General features: G+C 40.8%; 2 protein-coding genes across 3 annotated transcripts; one reads left to right on the top strand and one right to left on the bottom strand.

The window, feature by feature from the left end:
* The first annotated feature begins 1,872 nt into the window (after nt 1-1,872).
* On the top strand, nt 1,873-5,778 carry LOC115024746 (potassium channel subfamily K member 1-like). Its single transcript, XM_029456567.1, has 3 exons — nt 1,873-2,304; nt 3,174-3,578; nt 4,422-5,778. Exons 1-3 carry the CDS (start codon nt 1,953-1,955, stop codon nt 4,712-4,714), a joined length of 1,050 nt encoding a protein of 349 aa, XP_029312427.1. The 5' UTR covers nt 1,873-1,952; the 3' UTR covers nt 4,715-5,778.
* A 50-nt stretch (nt 5,779-5,828) lies between these two features.
* On the bottom strand, nt 5,829-21,087 carry entpd1 (ectonucleoside triphosphate diphosphohydrolase 1). Of its 2 annotated transcripts, none has more exons than XM_029456674.1 (11): nt 20,829-21,087; nt 12,993-13,120; nt 12,442-12,559; nt 10,709-10,859; nt 10,204-10,363; nt 9,889-10,092; nt 9,523-9,780; nt 9,024-9,137; nt 8,752-8,889; nt 6,234-6,455; nt 5,829-6,139 (listed from the first exon to the last, which is right to left on the bottom strand). In XM_029456674.1, the coding sequence occupies exons 1-10, from the start codon at nt 20,842-20,844 to the stop codon at nt 6,240-6,242; spliced, it is 1,503 nt and encodes a 500-aa protein (XP_029312534.1). In that variant the 5' UTR covers nt 20,845-21,087; the 3' UTR covers nt 5,829-6,139; nt 6,234-6,239. The 2 variants fall into 2 exon arrangements, with proteins under 2 accessions (XP_029312534.1, XP_029312535.1); XM_029456675.1 differs by lacking the exon at nt 20,829-21,087 and adding an exon at nt 14,115-14,574.
* Between the last annotated feature and the right edge of the window lie 464 nt (nt 21,088-21,551).

Genomic DNA, 21,551 nt, shown 5'->3' on the forward strand with positions numbered 1-21,551 from the left:
ACAGTAGACTCCAATTTGGAGAACAGGCAGTAGTACGGGCACTGTAGCAAAGCAATGTACTGCTGTGGACGGGGGCAGCAGTAAAACTTATTCTAACCACCGAAAAGAAGGCCCATCGAACAAAATCAATATACTACAAGTAAAAGTATTGCATTGAAAATCATACTTAAGTAAAATGTCTGATAAATTAGCAGCAAAATGTACAACACAACTTCTTTTAGTCTTTCTTTTTTAGTACTTTTCTTTTTTTTTTATATTGGACAATTTGACTTCTTTGGGCCTTGAACATGTATATTAATGCAGTGGAGTAAAATAGTACAATATTTCACTCGTAGTGGAATAGAAGTATAAAATGTAAATACTCAAGTACAACACATTGTGTTCTCTGTCCTCCAGCATTTGAATATCAACTCCTCTTGCAGTGTGTCTCTGATATCTGTGACCTGTTTTTCTTTATTTCCTCCTCAGATAATTGAGATCTTTTGGTGGAACATTCAGGAAACTCTTCAACAACCCACCAGAGATCCACATTCATTTCAGAAAATATTATCACAAATGAGAGAGAGAGAGAGAGAGAGAGAGAGCGAGAGAGAGGAAGCACCAGATTACTAATTGATAGTCTTGTCTGGATAAAGACCTGCTTTATCCCACCAAGACTATCACTTAGTGACCAACATCTATCTATTAGCTTTTTTGTGCAATGGTTTGGATTTCCGGCTGTCTTATTCGCTGTATATAACTGTAAGACTCAGACAGCATCTCTATTGAGTGTAACTTCTTATTGCTTTTCATTTGCTTTTTGCTAACGGTTGTAAATAATAATTTATTGCCAGATGCCAGATATGAAAGGGAGTGATGGGAGGATAAATAGATGATAGAGTAAGTAGAGAAGCACTATGCAAATGTCTGGTAACTTATCAATAAACCCCTTTTTTCCCCCAATTGTTTCTTTTTGTATTATTTCTGATGACAGCAGAAGCTGTACACATAGAGGAAACATGGTCTCTAGCACCATTTAGTGGAGAAGGTAATCATTACAAATGATGAGGAGCAACCTCAACTAACCTTTAAGTATTAATAATGCCCTAATACAATACATTTGAAGTAAAACGCACAATTCAAACTTGAATAAAAGCAAAGTATTATCAACAAATTATATTAAATGATTAAAACTAAGGGTACTTATTATACAGTACAGAATGGCCCCTGTCAGTGTTTCTTTGTAAAAATCTTAAAAGTAGCCTAACTGGTAACCTAAAGTTAGTAAAAAATCACAATAACTTCCTTTGTAAAGTAATGAGAAGTACACAGTAGCAGAAAATGTAAATACTCAAGTAAAGTCTAAGTAACTAAAATGTTAGTGCAATACTTGAGTAGTTACTTTCTACCACTGGGTAAAGTTAATACATGTAACACTAGATTAATGATTACACTTCTAATGAACCGGATTCTGATTCTGAACATCCTGAAATAACTAAACAAATATAAACTATTTCAGGGAAATATGTAGCAAACATCATTTAAAAATAATTAGATGATTCATTGTATTGCTTTGTTTTAGTGTTCGAGTGTCCTCAGCTCTATGTTTTCAGTTATTTCTATTGTGTGTTTTGTGTAACTGTAACAATGCAAATGTTTTACAGCAATAAATCTGTGTCTCCAAAGAAAGATGACACTGAGCCCTGAGGGAAAATAATTCATTTGTTATGACTAATAACACTGAACCTGTTAAACCGGTTGGAGAGGTAGTGCAGGAACACAAACACACACACATACCTGGTGCGGTGAATGACCGACGTCACCACCACCCCCCCGTTTCAGTGAGGTAAAGAATGAGGAAGACCAGTCCATCCACTCGGTAGAGAGAGAAAAGAAGTCACTATCAAAAAAAAGTTAAAGCTAAAGCTAAAGTTGTTGATAAATCAGCGTGCCATTAACTGGAAAGTGGAGGGATGGTTCTCAGCTGTTCCAACGGCAGGTGCGTTCGGTTTGTGGATCGACACCAGTCCGCGCTGAATTTTGCGTTGCTGGTTTTTGGTTACATCTTTTACCTCATAATCGGCGCCGGGATCTTCTCCGCCATCGAGCTGCCCTACGAGCAGGAGCTTCGCCAGGAGCTGAAAGAGGCCAAGCAGGACTTCCTGAGCAACAACACCTGTGTGTCCCACGCGCGCCTCGATGAGCTTTTGGCCCGCGCGCTAGAGGCCAGTAACTATGGAGTGTCCGTGCTGGGAAACGACACCAACCGAAACTGGGACTTTGTGTCCTCCCTGTTCTTCACCAGCACCGTGCTGACCACAACAGGTGAGGCCCGGGGACACGGATGTTACAACTGCAAAGAATGTGTTCATTCCTTGGTAACACTTGTGATAAGTCACGCTTTATAAAAGCTTTTCTATGTTGTAATCAGTGAATTGGAATGAAACTAATATATAAATATATGTATTCCGTAGAAGGCCTACTATAGGTTACTTAAGTGAAGTACTTTTCTGGAGTTTTGCTACTTTAAAGGCCCTTTATACAGTAGGCCCAACTTCTACACTTAAAAATGTACCCACTGACAACATTAGTTAGTAGTTAGGCGCCCGCCAGGTTTGGGGTTATACATGTTAATACATTGTTAATAAATGGATTAACAAAAAGAAAAATGGAGGACAAAACCTGCCAGAAGAGTTTTTCATTTTAGTGGCTGATAGCTTCTTTATAAATAATTAGTAAATGACTTATCTATAAAGTTATTAGTTATTGGTTACAAACCTTTTATATGATTTATTAGTTAGGTCACAGTACATGCTATTAAAAAAGGTTATTTGAAAGTCATTACACTGACACCAGGGGAGAATTAAGGATAGCATGAATATGTTCTGGTAACCTTAATAAAAGTTTATTTTGACTGTGGTAACGTATCATCAGATTTTAGCTGCTGCACCACTTGTTATTTAGTAAGTGGAAGGAGCTTTAGAGATGCTGGTGGGAAATTATTGTGGGTTTTTCTGAGAAACATTGCTCTTGATGCTCCATAATGAATGAGTCTTTCTTTCTTTCTGTCTTTCCTTCTATGTAATTATTGTTATGTGTGTTGAGCTTCACAGGGTCTATGTGGCTCCTGGAGAAGAGTGTAATTATTACATCCTCTAATTAAGGCTATGCTGCATTTTTGGTTGTGTTTTCAGGTTATGGCCACTCAGTTCCTCTCTCAGATGAAGGGAAGGCCTTCTGTATCTTCTACTCCCTCTTTGGCATCCCCGTTACCCTCTTCTTCCTCACTGTTGTGGTGCAGAGGATCATGGCCGTGGTGAGTCAACGTCCAGTGTCCTATTTCCACCGTCGATGGGCCATGTCTAAATCAAAGCTAGCCGCCATACACGCTACCTGCCTAGCCATCATCGTTGCCCTGCTCTTCCTCGTCATCCCTGCGTGGATTTTCGTCAGCCTGGAGAAGGACTGGGACTTTCTGGAGTCTCTGTATTTCTGTTTCATCTCTCTGACGACCATTGGCCTTGGGGATTATGTCCCCGGACAGACCCACAGTAAAGAGGCCAACCAACATCCACATCTCTACAGGCTGGCCATTACTAGTGAGTAGACTTGCTGAATATACTGCCATTGTTGTCCGGTGGAAACATTTTAAGCCCATTAAACCCATGATTTAGAAAAAGTTTCAATAGCTCAATAAGTGGTTTCTGACCTTGTTGGAATGTGACCCATGTAAACAAAGCATTGTTTAGGCTTCTTGCGTCTCATTGTCCCAAATTCAGTTTTTAGCGCATGTCTCTTTAAGCTTTCCTCCTGAAAAAGCCCAGTCGCTCTGATTGGCTTGCGAGAAAAATATGGCGCACCTTTGCAAAGGTAGTTCTTAAGCCGTGGGTGGAGATACTCATATGTGGGGGTGGTATATGTTAATGAGCCTGCATGTGACATAGGAATTGGAACCAAATCTAAATGGCTTGTTGAATCCCATGTTTTCTGTTTTCAGGGTGATTTATCCATGTTTAAACTCCATCATTCTAAAAGGTCTAGAGATGTCAACGTTGTCCAGTATTTCACAGGGAAAAGTGACAAGAGTAAGAGTCTACAGCCATGCTAGCTGGCTTGTTAAGCCAAATAAGCCGAAATGTTAAGATTTTGATACAATTGACTTTAACACAAGAACCACTTGTGATTCTTTAACTGAGATTAAAATCCAAAAATCAGAATACAGGTTTTTATTGCGCATTCATAATATGTTCATTAGGCCTACAGGTTCATCATGTTTTCAGCATTTATCATTTTAGCTCTTCTGATTAACAAGGTTAAACAAAGCAATGTTAGCTGTTAGCTACTACACCCTTTATTTATTGACCAAACCTTGATTTGATCGTGTTAGTCACTGGTCTTTGTTTCATCATGCTGCTTTTGTGTTTCTGTGTTTGCTCTCCCAGTCTACTTGCTTCTGGGCTTGGTGTTTGTCCTGGTGGTGCTGGAGACGTGTTGCGAGCTTCCCCAGATGAAACACTTCAGACAGAGGTTCTACCAAGAAAAGGTTCGGGAGCTGGACTCCGAGACGACCAACATCATCAGCAGCGACCAGCTGAGCGAACCCTCGGATCACATGACAAATCACCTACGAGTCATCCCTTCTGTGTCAGAACAGGCTGCGTACTTACAGTGGGACAGCAAGTCAACGCCTTACACCGCTGTATCAGCATCTAATGTGAATGGCAAACTTCAATGATAGTCTTGAAAACAATGTTTTTGAAGGGACCGGGCTATAAACTTGTGCTCCATTTGTGGCTGCTCAGGACATACCGGCTTTGGCCTTTAAATGTGTATGCGTATATAAGGAGCCTGAGTACACTTGTGTGCAAATCTACATGTAAACTGGGTCACTTAATCACTTAAAATGGCATTAAGTCATTGCCATTATCTCCAGACATTTGTGGCATAAAAGCAGGCACCACCCACAGACTATCAAGATGGCATTGTTTTCTTGATCTCTCCTGTAGCTCCATTCCTTGCAGATAAGAGCTTGATCTGTGACAAGGAGGAAGGGCTGGGCTCCCAAACGGAGGGAAACTCCACAAGGTTCCACTTCCTGCCAAAGTCTTTATGCCGTAATGCCAAAGCGGCAGAGTTTACTCTAGAGGATTACACACCCGCTCTTAGCATTTCATACAATCTATGGTGGTATTTGCATAGGCAAGCAGCACCAGGGGAATCAGATGCACCATCAGTGGACCTACTGTACATTATTTGCAAGATTTACAAGAGAAAGATTATCCATAATAGTTGGGTGGACAATATAATGCAAAACAGTTCAACAGCACCACAAACTTCAGCCTTCATAATGACCATACAGTTGATTTACCACAAAACTGTTTGTTTTGAGTATTATGACTTTAATGAAGGGAAGATTTATTGCAGAACTGTTAGTTTATTTGTTTCAGCTAGATGTACCTAATAAACTGGCCACTGAATGTATTTTATTGAGGTAAATATACTGTAGTGCGTGTCCTTCGCCACTAGAGGGAGGCACTTTCATTTTATACACAACATATTTTCTTGAGGTTTGTTGTTACTTGGATTTTATCTCTCATGCTGCTCAGGGGTGACTTTCATAAACATGTAATTCTACAAGAATGTGTCATTGTTGCATCTGAAGGGTGATAGAGCATGTTGTATTGTGTTATCCATTTTACTCACTAGCTAGCAAAACTTGGTTATGGTAGTTTTAAAAAAATAAAATAAAATTCCAATTAGCTTTCTGGATAAAGTGTAAATAAATCAAGCAACATTAAACATTTTATAATTGATTATTCTTTTTCCACAAATGACAAGCCATTCAAGCATCTTATATAAACTTGGGTTATTTTATTTATACAGTATCATTTTTACATAATAATTCAAGATGCATACATGCAGACTGATGTGGGCGCACGCACACGCGCACACACACACACACACACACACTCACTCAAGCACGCATTCAAACATACATCCTTGTACACAAACACAGAAACTGTCCTTTAACCAGAGAAGCCAAACTCACTCATTAGAAAGAGGAGAGAAAGTATGTGTCCTTCTGAAATGTCCTTGAATCCACATGAGCTGCAGGACTGTTGATGTGCTGCAACATTGACCTTTGACCTCCCCACAGAAGCTGGAAAGTTTAAAGTTGACTGTGTTATTCACAAATTGGTAGAGTAGTGAACACCAACAAATTCACAAGCCCTCACGGACATTCCCTCCCTCACCGTCACTCATACGATCTGTGGCTGTTTGGAGCAGCGGGGCCAGAGAGGGCGCAGGCTGAGGATGAAGAGGATGAAGAGGATGAAGAGCAGTACTGCGATGACGGAGAGAATGGAGACGTAGCCGACGTGGGGCAGAGGGGGAGAGTCAGGATTTTCAGCTGGAATCATATTGGTCAGATTCAACATGTAGCCCAGCGTCCAGCCTGCATCGCTGCTTTTTATCTGCACACAAACACAGGAAGGGGGAAAACTGTAACAGATGTAATACAGGCCAGTACAGCTTGAAAGTATTCATACTGTACTTTTAATGTGAGGTACACACTTCTACGTACATAAATATTGATACTTTTGCTTACGGGAGATTTTCTTTTTCTTTTTCAATGCATTCTCTTAATAACTATTACAACTACATGGCATTGTTCTGCAGGGAACATGGAAGAGCATTTCACATGTAATCTTAAATCCAATCCATTCCCTAATCTAACCCTATCTTGAAACCAATATTTTGGTATTATATCACAACACACACAGATACTACGTCTTCTTGATGGAACATTTAGCTGATTCAGTTTTAGAGTCCTGGTATTTCGCCTTGATGATTTACCTGTTCCTTAAGAACCTTCCCCCAAATTAAGCAGGAACTTTATCCTTCATAATTAGCCCCTCCCAGTGACCGCTCATTGAGCGCTCAACACACTAGAGAAGGTGAATTAGTCTATGTAGGCTACTTGAACATCCACAGATTAAATTAGTTTTATTTCTAAGTATGACTGTAGGCCTATATTCTGTATACCCTATCTATGTGAAATGTTCATTTGTGTGTATATGTAGCCTATATGTAGGGAGGGGTTGTCAAATGTTTGTGAACAATGCTCTGTTTCTTGAATAGCATTAAGATTAGTAACATTACAACACAATAACATCACAAACAAAACAACATTTTATTTATATATATGTATATATATATATATATATATATATATATATATATATATATATATATATATATATGTATATATATATATATATATACATATAAATAAAATGTTGTTTATGTATATATATATATATATATAAATATAATATCACTGATTCTTGAGAATTTGGATAAAACAGGTTTAAAAAACGGTGGTGACAGTGACCTGACGGTGGTGACACAGACCTGACGGTGGTGACAGTGACCTGACGGTGGTGACTGAGACCTGACGGTGGTGACAGTGACCTGACGGTGGTGACAGTGACCTGACGGTGGTGACTAAGACCTGACGGTGGTGACAGTGACCTAATTACAACAAACTATTTGTTGTGTACATGTCATTCTTCTATAAATATTAACAACGGCTAACGGCAAGATACAAACTACAGTACAACTGCAACGTTTTAAGCATGAATAAGACAGAAAACCTGACGGTGTTGACATCTGACGGTGGTGTCATGTCATGCATGAGTTGTTTACAGCAGCCATCTTGCTTTCTGTCTGTTGCTAGCTGCCTCTAGCCTTTACTTAAAATGCATACATTTATGTCATAATATAAAATAATTATTTCTATACAAAAGAGACAGTGTTGACACATCATGGTTGTGACAGTAGCAACTTCAATAAATATGTAAGAATTCTTGAAGAAATATCAAACTTACAGGAGCCTGAACGCTCTTGTAGCATTTAGCAGAAGTGGACAGCGAGTCCTCAGGAGTACAGTTCATCATGTGGTCGCCTGATTTTATTGCTTTTTTATAAATATTTGACGGTGTTGACAAAAACCTTGGATACATTTTGAGCAACCATAAAATAAAGTGAATATATTTGAACATTCATTGCATTCAAGTAAATATATATAAATAAAATATTTTGTTTGGGATATTATTGTGTTGTAATATTATTAATCTAGTTTTTTGTGTGTTTTTTTTAATGTTATTCGATTATTTGATTATATATATAGATATATTTTTTTCACTATTATTAAGACACTACAGGTGGCTGAGGCTTTACAGGTATAATTGGTCCTCCATTAATCACATGTATTTGCTTTTAATTTTCAAGCCGAGAACAATCATTCGTATTGGCGGGTTAGTTCTCCCAGCAGAATCATCGCTGCTGTCTGAATTCTTTAAAAGCTTCCTCAATCAGGAGAGCCTTTTCTGCTAAATGTATCTGTATAACCATTTAATATAACCATTTACCGTGAACTGCAGATCAGGTGTCTTGTTATTGTTTGACGTTGTCTGGTAAGGCTGCTGTGTTTCTTTTTTAAAATCAATGTTTTAAAGTGGGATAGATACCTTAGACTTAAGCCATAAAAACCAAGTCATTATTTAATAGCTAGGAAGGTCTAAAGCTCAAAGCGCTTAGAAAAGTACAAGTATAAGGACACACACACACACACACACACACACACACACACACACACACACACACACACACACACACACACACACACACACACACACACACACACACAGGGCGTTGATGCTTCGAGGTGTTGCGATACAGGAAAGGCGTGGGTTGTGATCTACTGACCTTTTTGATGAATTTAATGTCGGAGTAGCTCTTTGAGGTGAAGTTGTATCCTTCTGTCAACAGGGTGAGGATGTACGTGCCAGAGAAACAGTACTCAGCCAGATACTTTAATTTTACGTCTGGATGCAGCAGCATTATCTGTTCAAGCAGTTCAAATGCAGTGCTATCATCAATGTACTGCATATGCAAGTTAGAGGACATGGATAAGACAGGAAAGCATATAAATATGGCAGGGCATTTGTTATGTAAGTGATGCATAAATGTGCCCCGACCTGATTCCAAGGAGTAGCGCAGTAGCGTTTTAGGCTATCCTTGACAGTTTCCAGAGGGATGGAAGTATCTGTCAGATTTAGGAAGTTCATCACAAAGTAGTAGGCAGAGAATGCCTACAGTGTGAGAAAGAGGAGAAGAGATGAGGCCAAAGGAAATTAACTTCCTGGTATCTTTAGCAAGTGAAGTTATCAGTTTATAAATACTTTATTCTTACAAGGTTCTTTCTGGCTTCCACTGAGTCAGACATTATTTGTGTTTTGCACGTAGCTGTGATGCTAGGATATTCGCAAAATTTAACAGCCACGTCTCTTTCCAGAAACAGTCTGCCTGTTCCGCTGGATGATTTTCTGGTAAATGTTTTTTATTGGTAATATGTATATAGCAGAATCTCAGACATGGGAATAAAACCAAAAAGTATCTGCATGGCTCGATAACACTAGAGATATTTGACAAAATATATCTTTGATTTGTAATGATGAATAAAACCTGTTACATTACCCCAAATGGACCCTGCAAAAGTGGCTGGAAGACCCCATTGAAAGAGCATCGGCTGTATTTGCAGTAAGTGAAGTTGAAGACACTTTTTACAGCTTCCTGGCATTGTAGGAAGTTTCCTTTCCCCGTGTGAGTGAAGGTAGCAAGAGCTGCTTGTGGTTTCCTGTCTGACACGCAGGGGCCGTCATAAAGGATCGAGTAGTTCTTTGTTGCAGTGTAGCCAGGGTGGAAACAAGGATCAAATACTGTTGCTGGACCTTCCTAGGAGAGAGAGAGAGCAATATGGAGATGTGTAAGCGGTACAGAGAAGAAGCTGAATACATTTAAAGTCAGCATTTCAACATATCATGTGAAAAAAAAGAACTTTACTTTAGCCATTTGTGCCAGCGTCATTTTCAGTGCTTGGTCTTTCCCGTAACACAGGAAGCTGTGAGTGTACAGGTTGTAGTCATTTCCGTAGAGGCGGAAGGTCACAGAGTTTCTGGGTGACTCTGAACCGTCATAATTATTGGATACAAAGCTTATCTGAGTGGAGGCGCCGCCGAGGTCAAGGGCGCCTGTAGTTTCCAAACCCTGTAGCAGAGACAAACAGTAATTGAAGTGAGAGCACAGCAGGAGCACACAAAGCACATTTAAAAGTGGACAAACTTCCACTGACATGTATGCAGACATACGCCTACAGACCTGTTTGAGGCGGTCATCCAAGTAGTTGACTGTGACCCAGCCAAAGGCGCCCTCCTCCTGGCCGCTGAGTATTCTCGCTCCCTGATAAGAAAAGGGAAACTTTTGCAGGGCGTCCCCCACAGCCTGAAAGACCTTGTCTGACGCCGAGCTGTTCTCTATACTGCACACACACAACACAACTTCATTAGTCTGATTCACTTCCATAATTCAAATCAATACAGAAGCCCATAAATAATAAATAGACTGCGTCGTATATAATGGATTTGTCAGTAACATAGTCGCTGCTCTGACGGTAAAGTTCATGTGGAGATAAATCACAAAGCAGGCATATGGAAAAGGCTACACATAGTAGCACTTCGACTGCCAGCGCAGGCACAGTTACAGAGTCAAGGCTGGGGATACAACCGATGTCAGCATGAAAAGGCACTCTGTGTTGCTTTTTGTGGATGCATGTTTTACGTTTGATTACGGGGATGATTGATTATGGTGCACAAGTGTGCCGTACTTCAGCAATCTCATTCCAGCAGTAGCCCCCAGATAAAGAGGGGTCTCGTGGTGTCTCTTTCCAGGCACCAGCTTCTCGGCCTCCTGCATGCACGCTCTCAGAGACTCCCCTGCCTCCAATGGAGCAGACGCATAGCTGGAGATACCTGGACCTAAAAGATGAGTAAAGTGTCAAGAGGAGGAGAAATTTAGCGACTAAAGAACATAATGAGAGCCTTGAGTTCAGAGCCTGCTTGAGAATTGAAGGTTATCTATACAAATCCATGAACTGGCAAGGAATTTGCTCTGGAGAAAAAAGCTTGGTGAAGACATTATCAAGGTGTCGGCTTCCTGTAAGCACGCTTGATGTCCCCTTCCTGAAGCAAGTATTCAACTTAGTATTCAACTATATATCCCTCAATGTTTAACGATATCCTTACCCTGCCTTTGTCTCTCGAACCAGAGACTCGAATCTCTAAGAACAGCAGAAAGATATATTTTTCCACTTATAAATAAAAAGGCTCAGTAAAACAGGGTTGACACTTTTAAGCAAACCTGACTCAGAGAAGCATGTTTCACCTATTATATATAGTAATTCATTGTTTGGCTCCTGTGAATGCATTGTAAGCTTTGATAATCAATGTAAATTACATGAAGAGGGAGGCAAGCACACACGGTGGTTTACAGTGCTTTAATAAAAGGCAGCAGTTAAATCAACTTACAGAAGAGAAGCTAACGATAGGAGTCACTTTGACAGACCTTTCTATTATATGGTGTGTATTTAAAAGTGCTTTAATAATTCAGCTAGTTTCGATTGCATAAGGAGGTTGCCTTGAGGCTGAGGCACTTTGGACACATTTGGACACAAAATATACCTTGACTGAACATGCATACAACACAGGCACTGTAGGTACTACTTTCTATGAATTATGTTGTAACTAACAGCTTTATTCATCAATAATAGATAATTTGTTAAGGAAATAGTTTGGCATTTTGGTGTATTCACTTTTTAGAGAGCTGGATGAGAAGATTAATACCACCCTCATGTCTTTGCGGTGCGAGATGCCAAGTTATGAAAATCTATTGGTTGGTGTTTCTTCACCTCCAGCTTAATTTGCTTTCTTCTCTTTAGCTGGCTCTTTAATTCATCATGATGACCATTCAATGAATCATTTAACCAAAAAGCTAAAGAACATCTGGACCCAAATCTATTTATTAAGAACTCATCAACATTTAAAACTACAGACTTGACGTATTAGAAAGCCGGACTGTAGGTTTATCACACAATGAGTAATTCATTCGTAGAGCGACATGGTTTTCTTACTTTGTAATGAGCATTCAGATGTGCAGTCTCATGTGATTTAAATTATTAATAAAGGGTTCTTCCAATACAATAATCCATCACGTGTGCAATTGTAAATGTTAATGAGTTTTTAATGAATAGAAAAAAGAAACTCAGCGTGCAGAGGAAGGATTAAAGTAAAAACATTTGATCAAGAAGACCTGGAAAGAGCGCTCCTAGGGGCGGGGGAGATGCGGCAAACTCAAATCCAGACATGTGTGCGCCAGCACAGGAAGGTACAGAGAGCTTTCCCTGGCTGCGAAAGGCTTAGTCAGGATTGTGTCAACTTATTTGAAAAGGGCTTCATATGTCATAGGTCCAGCTTAAAATATTTGCATTAGCGTGCATTAATAGCTGCACTCGTGAATGTGAAAGTGTGTGTCCAGTATGTGGCGATATTGTGCAGCACGTACCTTTGACTTTGCAGGAATGCGTCTGTTCAACTCTTCCAGTGTTGTTATCCTTCTCAGCTGGCCACTCATAGATATACAGAGCTGTGTGGGAGGAGCCGGCGTCCAGCACAATTCCATACTTGAGTGGGGAGGAATTTGTGTTCAGTGCTCAGTGACTTCCATCCAGTTATACATTTTAAACATTAAGTGTGATGACTCCATAGTCCACAGACTAACTAGTTCCCGGAACTACATGTATATCAGCAACACGTTTATCTGTGCAGATAGAACATTTTAGTGTAGTGCTGAAACTATGTTGTGAAACAGAACCTGAGACTATGTAATCAATAACAGTTGTGGGACTCTAACATGTGACAAAAAGAAGGGGTGATTTAATATTCTTATCAACATCAAATGACCTTATTTGGTAGTGGATCCAGTAGTAGAGGTTGAGGTCATATTAACAAGAGACCATATTTAGCTTGTGGACTTTGGACAGAGATCCCACTGTAACAGCTTGCTCCCACACAGGAAACAGGCTACTACATTTGAATGTTTTCCTCTAACCATACCTTGTACTTTTGGAGGAGGGGCCTGTTCTGCAAAACTGCTACCGTCACCAAGGCAACAATCGCTATGACACCAATCACAGTGATGATGATCATCACAGGCGTTTGCCATGGGTTCTTCTCTTTCATCTCTGAGAGCGGGGGCGGAAAGACAGACAGACAGGAAGGGGAAGCGAGAGGGTTGCCGGGGTAGAAAGGGGAAGATGGGGAGACATTGGAAAGAGGAATGGGGTGTTAGCCAATCTTGCATCCAGATGTGAGTGATGTCACATCATGTTTATATTTATGAGAGGGAGTCTGACCTGGGGGATGTGAAAGTCTTTTAATTATGTTGTTTTGTTACCCAGGACTACAGATACATTTCTGTTGTGGTATATCTGAACTCATGCCAAGCTGTTCTTTGATTCTGGGTGGGGGGGAAAGATCAACAAGATTTCCTCTTTGGAAAGTGTTTGAAAGGAAACCCATTTCACACTCATTATTGTGGAAACAGCTGAAGTGTGAGTACAAAACAAGAGAACACTTGGCTTTTATCAGCTGACCCATTATGATTAAAGCTCGAACAATGACATAATTTCAACCTCTTCTTATAGATATTAATTTAATCCTGAGTATATTTGATTACTGTGTCTGCTAATACTTTGTTTGGTTTCCATTCCTTCCTGAGTACTCAATGAGTTTCCACTGTTAACAAACAGCATTTGAATCACACACACACACACACACACACACACACACACACACACACACACACACACACACACGCACACGCTTGTTTGATTATTTCCAGGGTAAGTAACCTGGTTACACTATCTAGGTGCACGTAACAGCTGGCAAAGTACACACATTGTGGGAAATGACCTCACTAGAGTACAGTACATATTTCATAAGGACATAGAAAGCCACAAACACACACACACACACACACACACACACACACACACACACACACACACACACACACACACACACACACACACACACACACACAGCAGCCTTTCTGCTGCGCTGCATCAGCAGGACCCGCAGAAGTGATAGTAAACCTGAACTTTGTCTACATTGGAAAAACACACAAAGACTGAAACTTAAAGCATATAAGAGAGCACAGCTAAAGAGAGTACTTACCTCTGTTGTCTACTTCAATGAACTTAACACTGACAGGGGAGCGAGAGAGGCAGAGACAGAAAAAAAGAGAGCGAGGGAGGGGGGAGAGAGAGAGGGAGGGGGAGGGAGGGATGAGAGAAAAATGAGTGGAAGGGGAAGGAAAAAGAGAGAATGGATAGAGGGAGGTAGGAGAGTGATAAGATGAGAAGAGGTTTTTCCATCGTGGCCGGACAGAGGATTAGAATAGAGTTGTGTGTGTGTGTGTGTGTGTGTTTTTGTTTTCTGTCTTTCTGGTGGAGGGGCTCTTAAGCACGGACTTTGGCATTTCCTCCCCAAGCTGGGGCAGCAAAGCCGGTCACTATGGAGACATAGCTAAACTAATGAGAGTCACTCGGCCCAGCACTACTCTCTCTCTCTCTGTTCATTCTGTGGGATGTGTAGCAGGGAGGGGAAGTGGGGACTCCCTTGTTTAGCTGTTTTTATTACTGGCAGGCTGTGATGTCATCTCTGTGACGGATCGGAATCCCCTTCTTTTCTCTGAGGCTGTATGCGTCTGTGTGTGTGTGTGTGTGTGTGTGTGTGTGTGTGTGTGTGTGTGTGTGTGTGTGTGTGTGTGTGTGTGTGTGTGTGTGTGTGTGTGTGTGTGTTTGTTAGAAGAATAGAGGTTGTTGGTGAACTGGTGTGTGTGCGTGTGTGTGCAGACCCAAAACCTGACTTGCCTGCAAATGTGTCGATCCATTCATAGATCCATTCTGTTATTTCCCTCTCTTGCTGCATCAGATACACAAGCTTAAACACGAGGAATACTCTCAACTTATTATTTCTATCACTTATCATTCTCTTAACTTCCTCTCCTGGAGAGAGCTGAATGACTCAAAACCTCCAACATTAAGGAAGCGCTCACTCACACTCACACACACACACACACACACACACACACACACACACACACACACACACACACACACACACACACACACACACACACACACACACAGCATCCTGTAATTGTTTGACGATGTCAATGAGCAAACAACCAAAGTGCTATTTTACTCTTTTTTTAAACATTATCCAGGGACTGTCTAAACCAGATAAAGTACGGCAGTAGTTCAGTGTGTTCTGTAAAGGAACATTATTTTGTCACCAAGCTGAAATGTCCTGCTGATAGCTGATGTATCTTTTATGCTGATTTATTCAAATGAAATATATAAAGTACCACAAGAGATAACAAGTACAAGTACAAACTGGAAGTATGAAAGAGAGACATCCAAATGCCTGTAACAAATCTTACATTGTTTTAGGCACAAATGTGACTCTCCCTCTGACACTTGAATCCCTTTAGATATAAGCCATAGGCAACAACTCATGATGTCCCTCTTAGGTTTCTTGAATGTATTTTGGTGTACAGCTTGTCTGCATCTTTGCCAGATACTGGAACCGAAATATGGGCAAAGCTGAGGAAGTTAGGGTGAAACTGTGCTAATATAAGAAAGAGACAACTACTCCTGGTTTATAGTGCTGCAACTAATGATTATTTTCATTATTGATTCCTCTGCCGATCATTTTCTAGATTCTAGATGTCCGAAAATTGTGAAAAATGTCTATCCCAGCTCCTCAAAGTCCAAGCTAAATGTCTTTTACATGTCTTGTTTTCTCCATATTTTGCTAGGAAAGTTGCTTTCAGTTAAGTCAACTTAAAATACAAGACATGGAGTGCTTTTATACTGACGTAGACAAGACACAAGACACACTTGTTTCAAGCATGAAAACCTCATACAGTGCAAATTTTCGAGTGGAAGTCCAACCACTAAGTGTGACTGTATGACTGTGCTGCATCACACGATGCCAACATGTGGCTCAGTGCGATTATGGGATTCATGCAATGAAGCATGAGCAAAACCACATTTGATTGCCACATATGTTTACTTGTTTTACAACTTCTTCACATGCCTTGATATATATTGTCATTACTATGGAAGTGTGTCTCACTCATATAGTATGAGAACAGCTGTGATGTGTCTGCTGGTGAAGTAAACAACCAGCTTCGTCATAAATTACCTTCTACATTAATGACAGCTGGCGCCAATTACAGAAACCCAAAGTCTGTGAGGGAAGTGGTTTACGGTAGTGCTGTAAAGGTCACCACGACTGACCTGAACCTCCCCCTTCCTTCCAGTTACTGTCAAGTTTGCAAAGTGTCATCACACGTAACCACTTACTAAAGGTGATGCTGTTGGCAGCTAAACTGTCACAGACTCACACATGTTGAGATAAAAATAAGCAACCAAGCCCGAACCCCACAGACAGGAACACAAACGTCCTTCTGTCATGTGTTCCCTGTTCAGGCGCCAGTGTGAGAGCAGGACTCTCTGAGAGAAGGAGGTTTGGTGACTACAACAGCTTTAATGGGGACACCAGAAAGCCAGTGCCGTAACCCCACCCCACACCCCACCTGTGTTCCAGTCTGTGTTGACATTCTAAGACTAGTTTCAGGCAAACAGAACAATACGGTCAATTCCCTAGACCTGAGGTCACACACGTCCCTCCTCCAGGACTCGGCCTACTGCAAGAGAACCGGACCAGGTTTCCACGATGCTCATTATTGGACTTACTTCCTGATTCTGTCCATCTGTCTGATCTCCAGCCGAGACACTCCCATCTCCCCACCAGCAGCCGGCGCCTTAACCACGCCCCCACTGCCACAACAGGCTTTTACTGTAAGCCACACAAACACACAGATGCGTATGTTTGTACTTGTGAGGGATTTTATTGACATTAGGCATTCCCTAATGTTTACAACTACATGCCTAACCTTTGGCCTATCCGAAAGCTAGTCTAATCACAACCCTAAAACCGAAGGTGATGAAGTGATGACTAACCAAAATGTCCTCCTTTTCCAAAACACATAGAAGCCTACGCAATCACACACGTCCACATGCAATTTTGCACCGTAGTTTTTGCATTTCAGACATTTCTGTAAACACAAATGTGGTGTTAAGGTGAGGCTAGGATGCTTTTAAACTATGCCATGAGGGAAAAGACGACTGGTGGGAATAAGAGAGCTTTGAGAAGTAGAAGCGAAAAAAACCTAGCATCTGCTATCACTCAGTGTATCTGTCTGTGTCCTTTTTATGGGTATAATGCAAATATTCTAGGAACTTTAAGAGGTTTTTTTAACGAGCTAAGAAAAAAAAAACATCAATGCAAGCTTGTCAGGAAAGCAGGAAGTTAAAAAAAAGCGCTGGTTGCCTGCAGTAGACTTGAGGGTTGTTTAGACGAGCAGCATTAGGATTATACACCTACAAAAACACTGTGACACATAAAATAACAATCAGAGCAAGAAGCCATTTTACTGCCTGACGCACATTACTCTAGCCTCAAAATGACCGTTGACTAAATTCATTCCCTAATCCCTACATTTTAATGAATCTTCACTGACTAGAGACCACACCAAATCACCTCACTTTGCAAAAAGAAGTCAAAAGTTCAAACTGCTTTTTACAAGTTCAAAAGTACAGCACACAAAAGTTCTCATACAAACACACACACACACATAAAGCCCAAGATACACAGTTCATAGGTTTGCCTATTGTGCCATCCTCACATAAAGTAGCACACAACTCTGGAGTTTATATTGGCAGTATGTTGAAGCCCAGTCAGGTCAGGACTTATGACATAACAGAGTCTCCACCCATGTTGATCTGAAAGTACAGGCTCATAAATCTCCCGTGATAAAGAGCTACAAAAGCAACAGAGGACGAGAAATAGAGATAAAAGGAGGGTGTTTTGAATCAGCAGATACTGAGAGGGTTGTTACATTACTTTACGCTCAGCGATGAGTCAAAGGGTGACACAGTCAGGGATCGACTGTGGTTTTCATAATAAGGGGAAGACGAGACAACAACATCCCTGCGAGGCAGGTCTTACATGTGTTGTGCTGCTCTGATGGTTAGGCTCCAACAAGTCATAAGCCTGTGAGTGGACACATGTACGTGAGCACTGTAGAGGAAATACATGTGTTACATAGGCGCAGTCACCGCAACTCACCTAACTCCAGTCATTTTGAAATCCTTTAATTAAGTAAAATTAGCAATACCACGGTGAAAAGAATACTAAATTACAAGGTAGAGACCAAGTATCTTTGATAAAGTATCCAAAGTAGATAATACTCATTGTTCCAGATCAAACTGTAATTATTTCCTGGTTGAGTAGGAAAGTAAAAAGTCTCAATACAGAATACTTTAGTTAGTCCCACCACCGGGAGTCACACCGGGAGATGGAGCGCTGTACGTGCCGGCGGGGAGTCAGCTTAATCAGTGCTATCTGCTAACCTCTAATACGAGGCTAGGGTGCGAGTCGTTTTCTCGTTTTTGCCACTTTAAACCAAAACAAACTATCAAAACGTGCAGGGATCATGGTAATGTCAACATGCCCTGAGTCTGCAGGCAGCTGTGCTTCTCCCTCTGGTCTGAGGGCTACACTGTCTCACTATCGCCTCTAGAGGAACAAGTGGTATTACACACTGGACGGGCCAGGTCAGTCAGATGCTAATTTCAGTAGATATCTCTGCAACACAACAAGTCTTTGAAATAGCCTCAACACTGTTACCTCTTCACGGTCTGTTGATAATCTTAGTTCACTGTTTTAATGTGTTAAATTTAAATGATGGCATATCTTACACATTGAACCTTTAAGAACCAGTAACTCAAAGTTGTACTCGAAACGGAAAAAGACATAACGCTTATTTAAATCGAAAGCACTTAATGATGATGGATAGGAAGTGCAGGACTTCCTATTTGATGCATTCAATTTGTGTACTTAATTATGTTCTTCCGAGTAAATGGGCCATGTTAGTTTACTCCTTAGCTTAACACAGCCATATATATACCAAAAATCCATTTAGTGCCCATCGTCTACCAGGATTACCACATCCTCCGTTCCCTCACACATCACACACCGCCTTGCCTCCGAACACACTGTCCTTGAGTTGTCACTGGGCTTCTTGCTTCAAGTTTCAGGCAAACTTATGTTTGTCCTATACGTTGAAAGTGACAACAACACTAGACACTCTATAAATACTCTTGCCCGGGCTGTTGTGAAACAGCATCGTCATATGATTGGAAATGAGAGGAAGCATCTCTACGTGGCCCCCACAGGGAAGTGGTCTGTTCTAACTGGTGTTCTCACAGCCTGATCTCGCCTACAGGACCGGCTGACACTAACCCTGGGCTGGGCTGGTCTACCCTGACCTTCAGCAGGGAGAATAAATAGCCATTGCAATTTCATTCTAAAGGATCTTGCTGAACATCCCTAGTTAGAGTGAAATGATGGACACAAATCTAAATGTATTCCCACAATAGTGACTTATTGTTTACATTTATCTGCATGGAGGGCCAGCTGCTTTATTTACATTGTAGATAAGCTTTTGTATACTCAAAAAAAAACTCACATACTGGTGTCGAGCCATACATTTTGTTAATATGTTTTGGTTTAATTTGTCCGACTAAATGGTAAACCTCAGCACATGAAACAGGAAAATATCTACTTGGAATACAATTTTTGTTTTTTTTTAATTTGGTTGCACTGACCCTTTAATCTACATGGAGAGGCAAGTCTTTTTTAAACTTTTTTGAAATGTGACCTTTGTATACATTTTTGAGATTTCTTTAAACATTCTTGAATTCACTTATTACTTCAGTAAATAGCCTAAAACAAACAATCTAGGTGCAAATGATATTGTGCTCAGTTGATATTAAAAGGTATGATACAAGAGAACTGCAAACAAAACATATGAAAAAGAAAAAAGAAAAAGAAATTCCAGGTTTTTCTGAGATTTCTGCTTCCGAACCAATTAGTGGGGGTTAATGGCATCTCATTTGTATTGCTCATAGCACTGACAATTACTTTAAAAATATTCCCTGGACTTTTTGAAATGTAATTTGAAGAGAGAACAACAAATGAAATTCCATTCACCTGCGCTTGTAATGTGGTGGAGGCAGAGACATACTACATATCTTAAAACTCCAGCATATGCATCTGCATGTTCTTTGTAATTTGTACGAACAGACTCTTTTAATCCACATGTAAAGCCAGTTACCTTGACAGCTTGGATAATGTATCAGCCACTTAATATAAGCAAATGTGAGTTGTGTATACATTTGCCAGACTGCCTCTCTCTCTTGACTCTTGAAGTCACTGATACCTAGGTAGCCTAAAACAACTGATGAAGTGGAAAACTCTGCTCTCATTGTTTGCATTGGACTTGTCAGCAAATCATAATTGGATCATACGTCAAACTAATTTATTATCAGACTTCAACCAACTGCTGTCAAACGCTTTTATCAACCAGATAACGTTGCCCTTAGTCACAAGCACTACGCCTGATAAAACTACCATTAACCTCACATTATATTGTTAGTTCTTCTGTAAGCGTGCCACTGTGTATCCTCAGCAACACACACACACACCTTCTTTTGCCGTCCATACGTATACTCACAGTATGAAGAAGTCACACACCTGCCCCACACTGCTACACAGCTGCTACACAGCTGCTACATGCAATCAAGCAAGTCACACAGTTGGAAGAGAACACACACTTACCTGATACTTGATCACTGTACCGACTTCGGGTACATCCTGCTGCTGCAACACTGGCTGATAAGCATTTCTTGCTCTTGTGTGTACATGCATGTGTGTGTATTAGTGTATGTGTGCCAGTCATAGCAGTACACCTACCTCTTTGTGCAGACATGGGTTCTTTCTCAGCAGCAACACAATGCTCTTTCTATTCTTTGCCCCTCTCACTCCTCTCTGTCTCCCCCCTCTCTCTCTCTCTCTCTCTCTCTCTCTCTCTCTCTCTCTCTCTCTCTCTCTCTCTCTCTCTCTCTCTCCCTCTCTCTCTCTCATACACACACACACACACACACACTCGTTCTCTCTAACACTCTCTCTTCCTCTCTCTCTCTCTCTTTGGTAACACAGCTCTCTGCTCAGTCTTAACGCTTTTCAGCACCTCCTTTCACATACACTCGCTTTATTAGGAAAAGCTGAGCTTCTCTCCTCCCTCCTGCTCAGCCCACTCCCCTCCTTCACAAGCGCCTTTAGCTTTGCCTTCTGTTTTACCTCCTTTCTCTTCCTCTCTCTCTCTCTCTACACCTTTGTCATTCTCTTTGCCGCTGTCACTCTTTCAATCAGTCTTCCTGCGTTTTCTCCTTTTCCCACTTTCTGCATCTGTCTCACTGATAACTCTCCTGCTCTCTTCCACTGGTGTCTTTTTAATCATTTTCCTTTTGCCTCTCTGTCTCTTTGTCATTGTCTCTGTCTTGTAAAAGTGGGTCAAACATGAAAGCAGTGTTAGATCTGGATGGGAGCTGGAGCTCAAGCTGGAGGGATATTGGAGTAAAGGCAGCGGGTGAACTCAGTTTCATCTTAAATCTTTGGCAACCTCGTTTTTATAGA

This window comes from Cottoperca gobio, chromosome 19, assembly GCF_900634415.1.
Source record: "Cottoperca gobio chromosome 19, fCotGob3.1, whole genome shotgun sequence".
Taxonomy (NCBI): domain Eukaryota; kingdom Metazoa; phylum Chordata; class Actinopteri; order Perciformes; family Bovichtidae; genus Cottoperca; species Cottoperca gobio.

Coding starts and splice junctions, on each gene's coding strand:
- LOC115024746 (XM_029456567.1), top strand. CDS start 1,953: ATGGTTCTCAGCTGTTCCAACGGCAGGTGCGTTCGGTTTGTGGATCGA. Junction 2,305..3,173: donor CACCGTGCTGACCACAACAG/GTGAGGCCCGGG, acceptor TTGTGTTTTCAG/GTTATGGCCACTCAGTTCCT. Junction 3,579..4,421: donor CTACAGGCTGGCCATTACTA/GTGAGTAGACTT, acceptor TTGCTCTCCCAG/TCTACTTGCTTCTGGGCTTG.
- entpd1 (XM_029456674.1), bottom strand. Junction 12,560..12,992: donor CCCTCCTCCAAAAGTACAAG/GTATGGTTAGAG, acceptor TCCCCACTCAAG/TATGGAATTGTGCTGGACGC. Junction 9,138..9,522: donor TTTTGCAGGGTCCATTTGGG/GTAATGTAACAG, acceptor CTCACACTGTAG/GCATTCTCTGCCTACTACTT.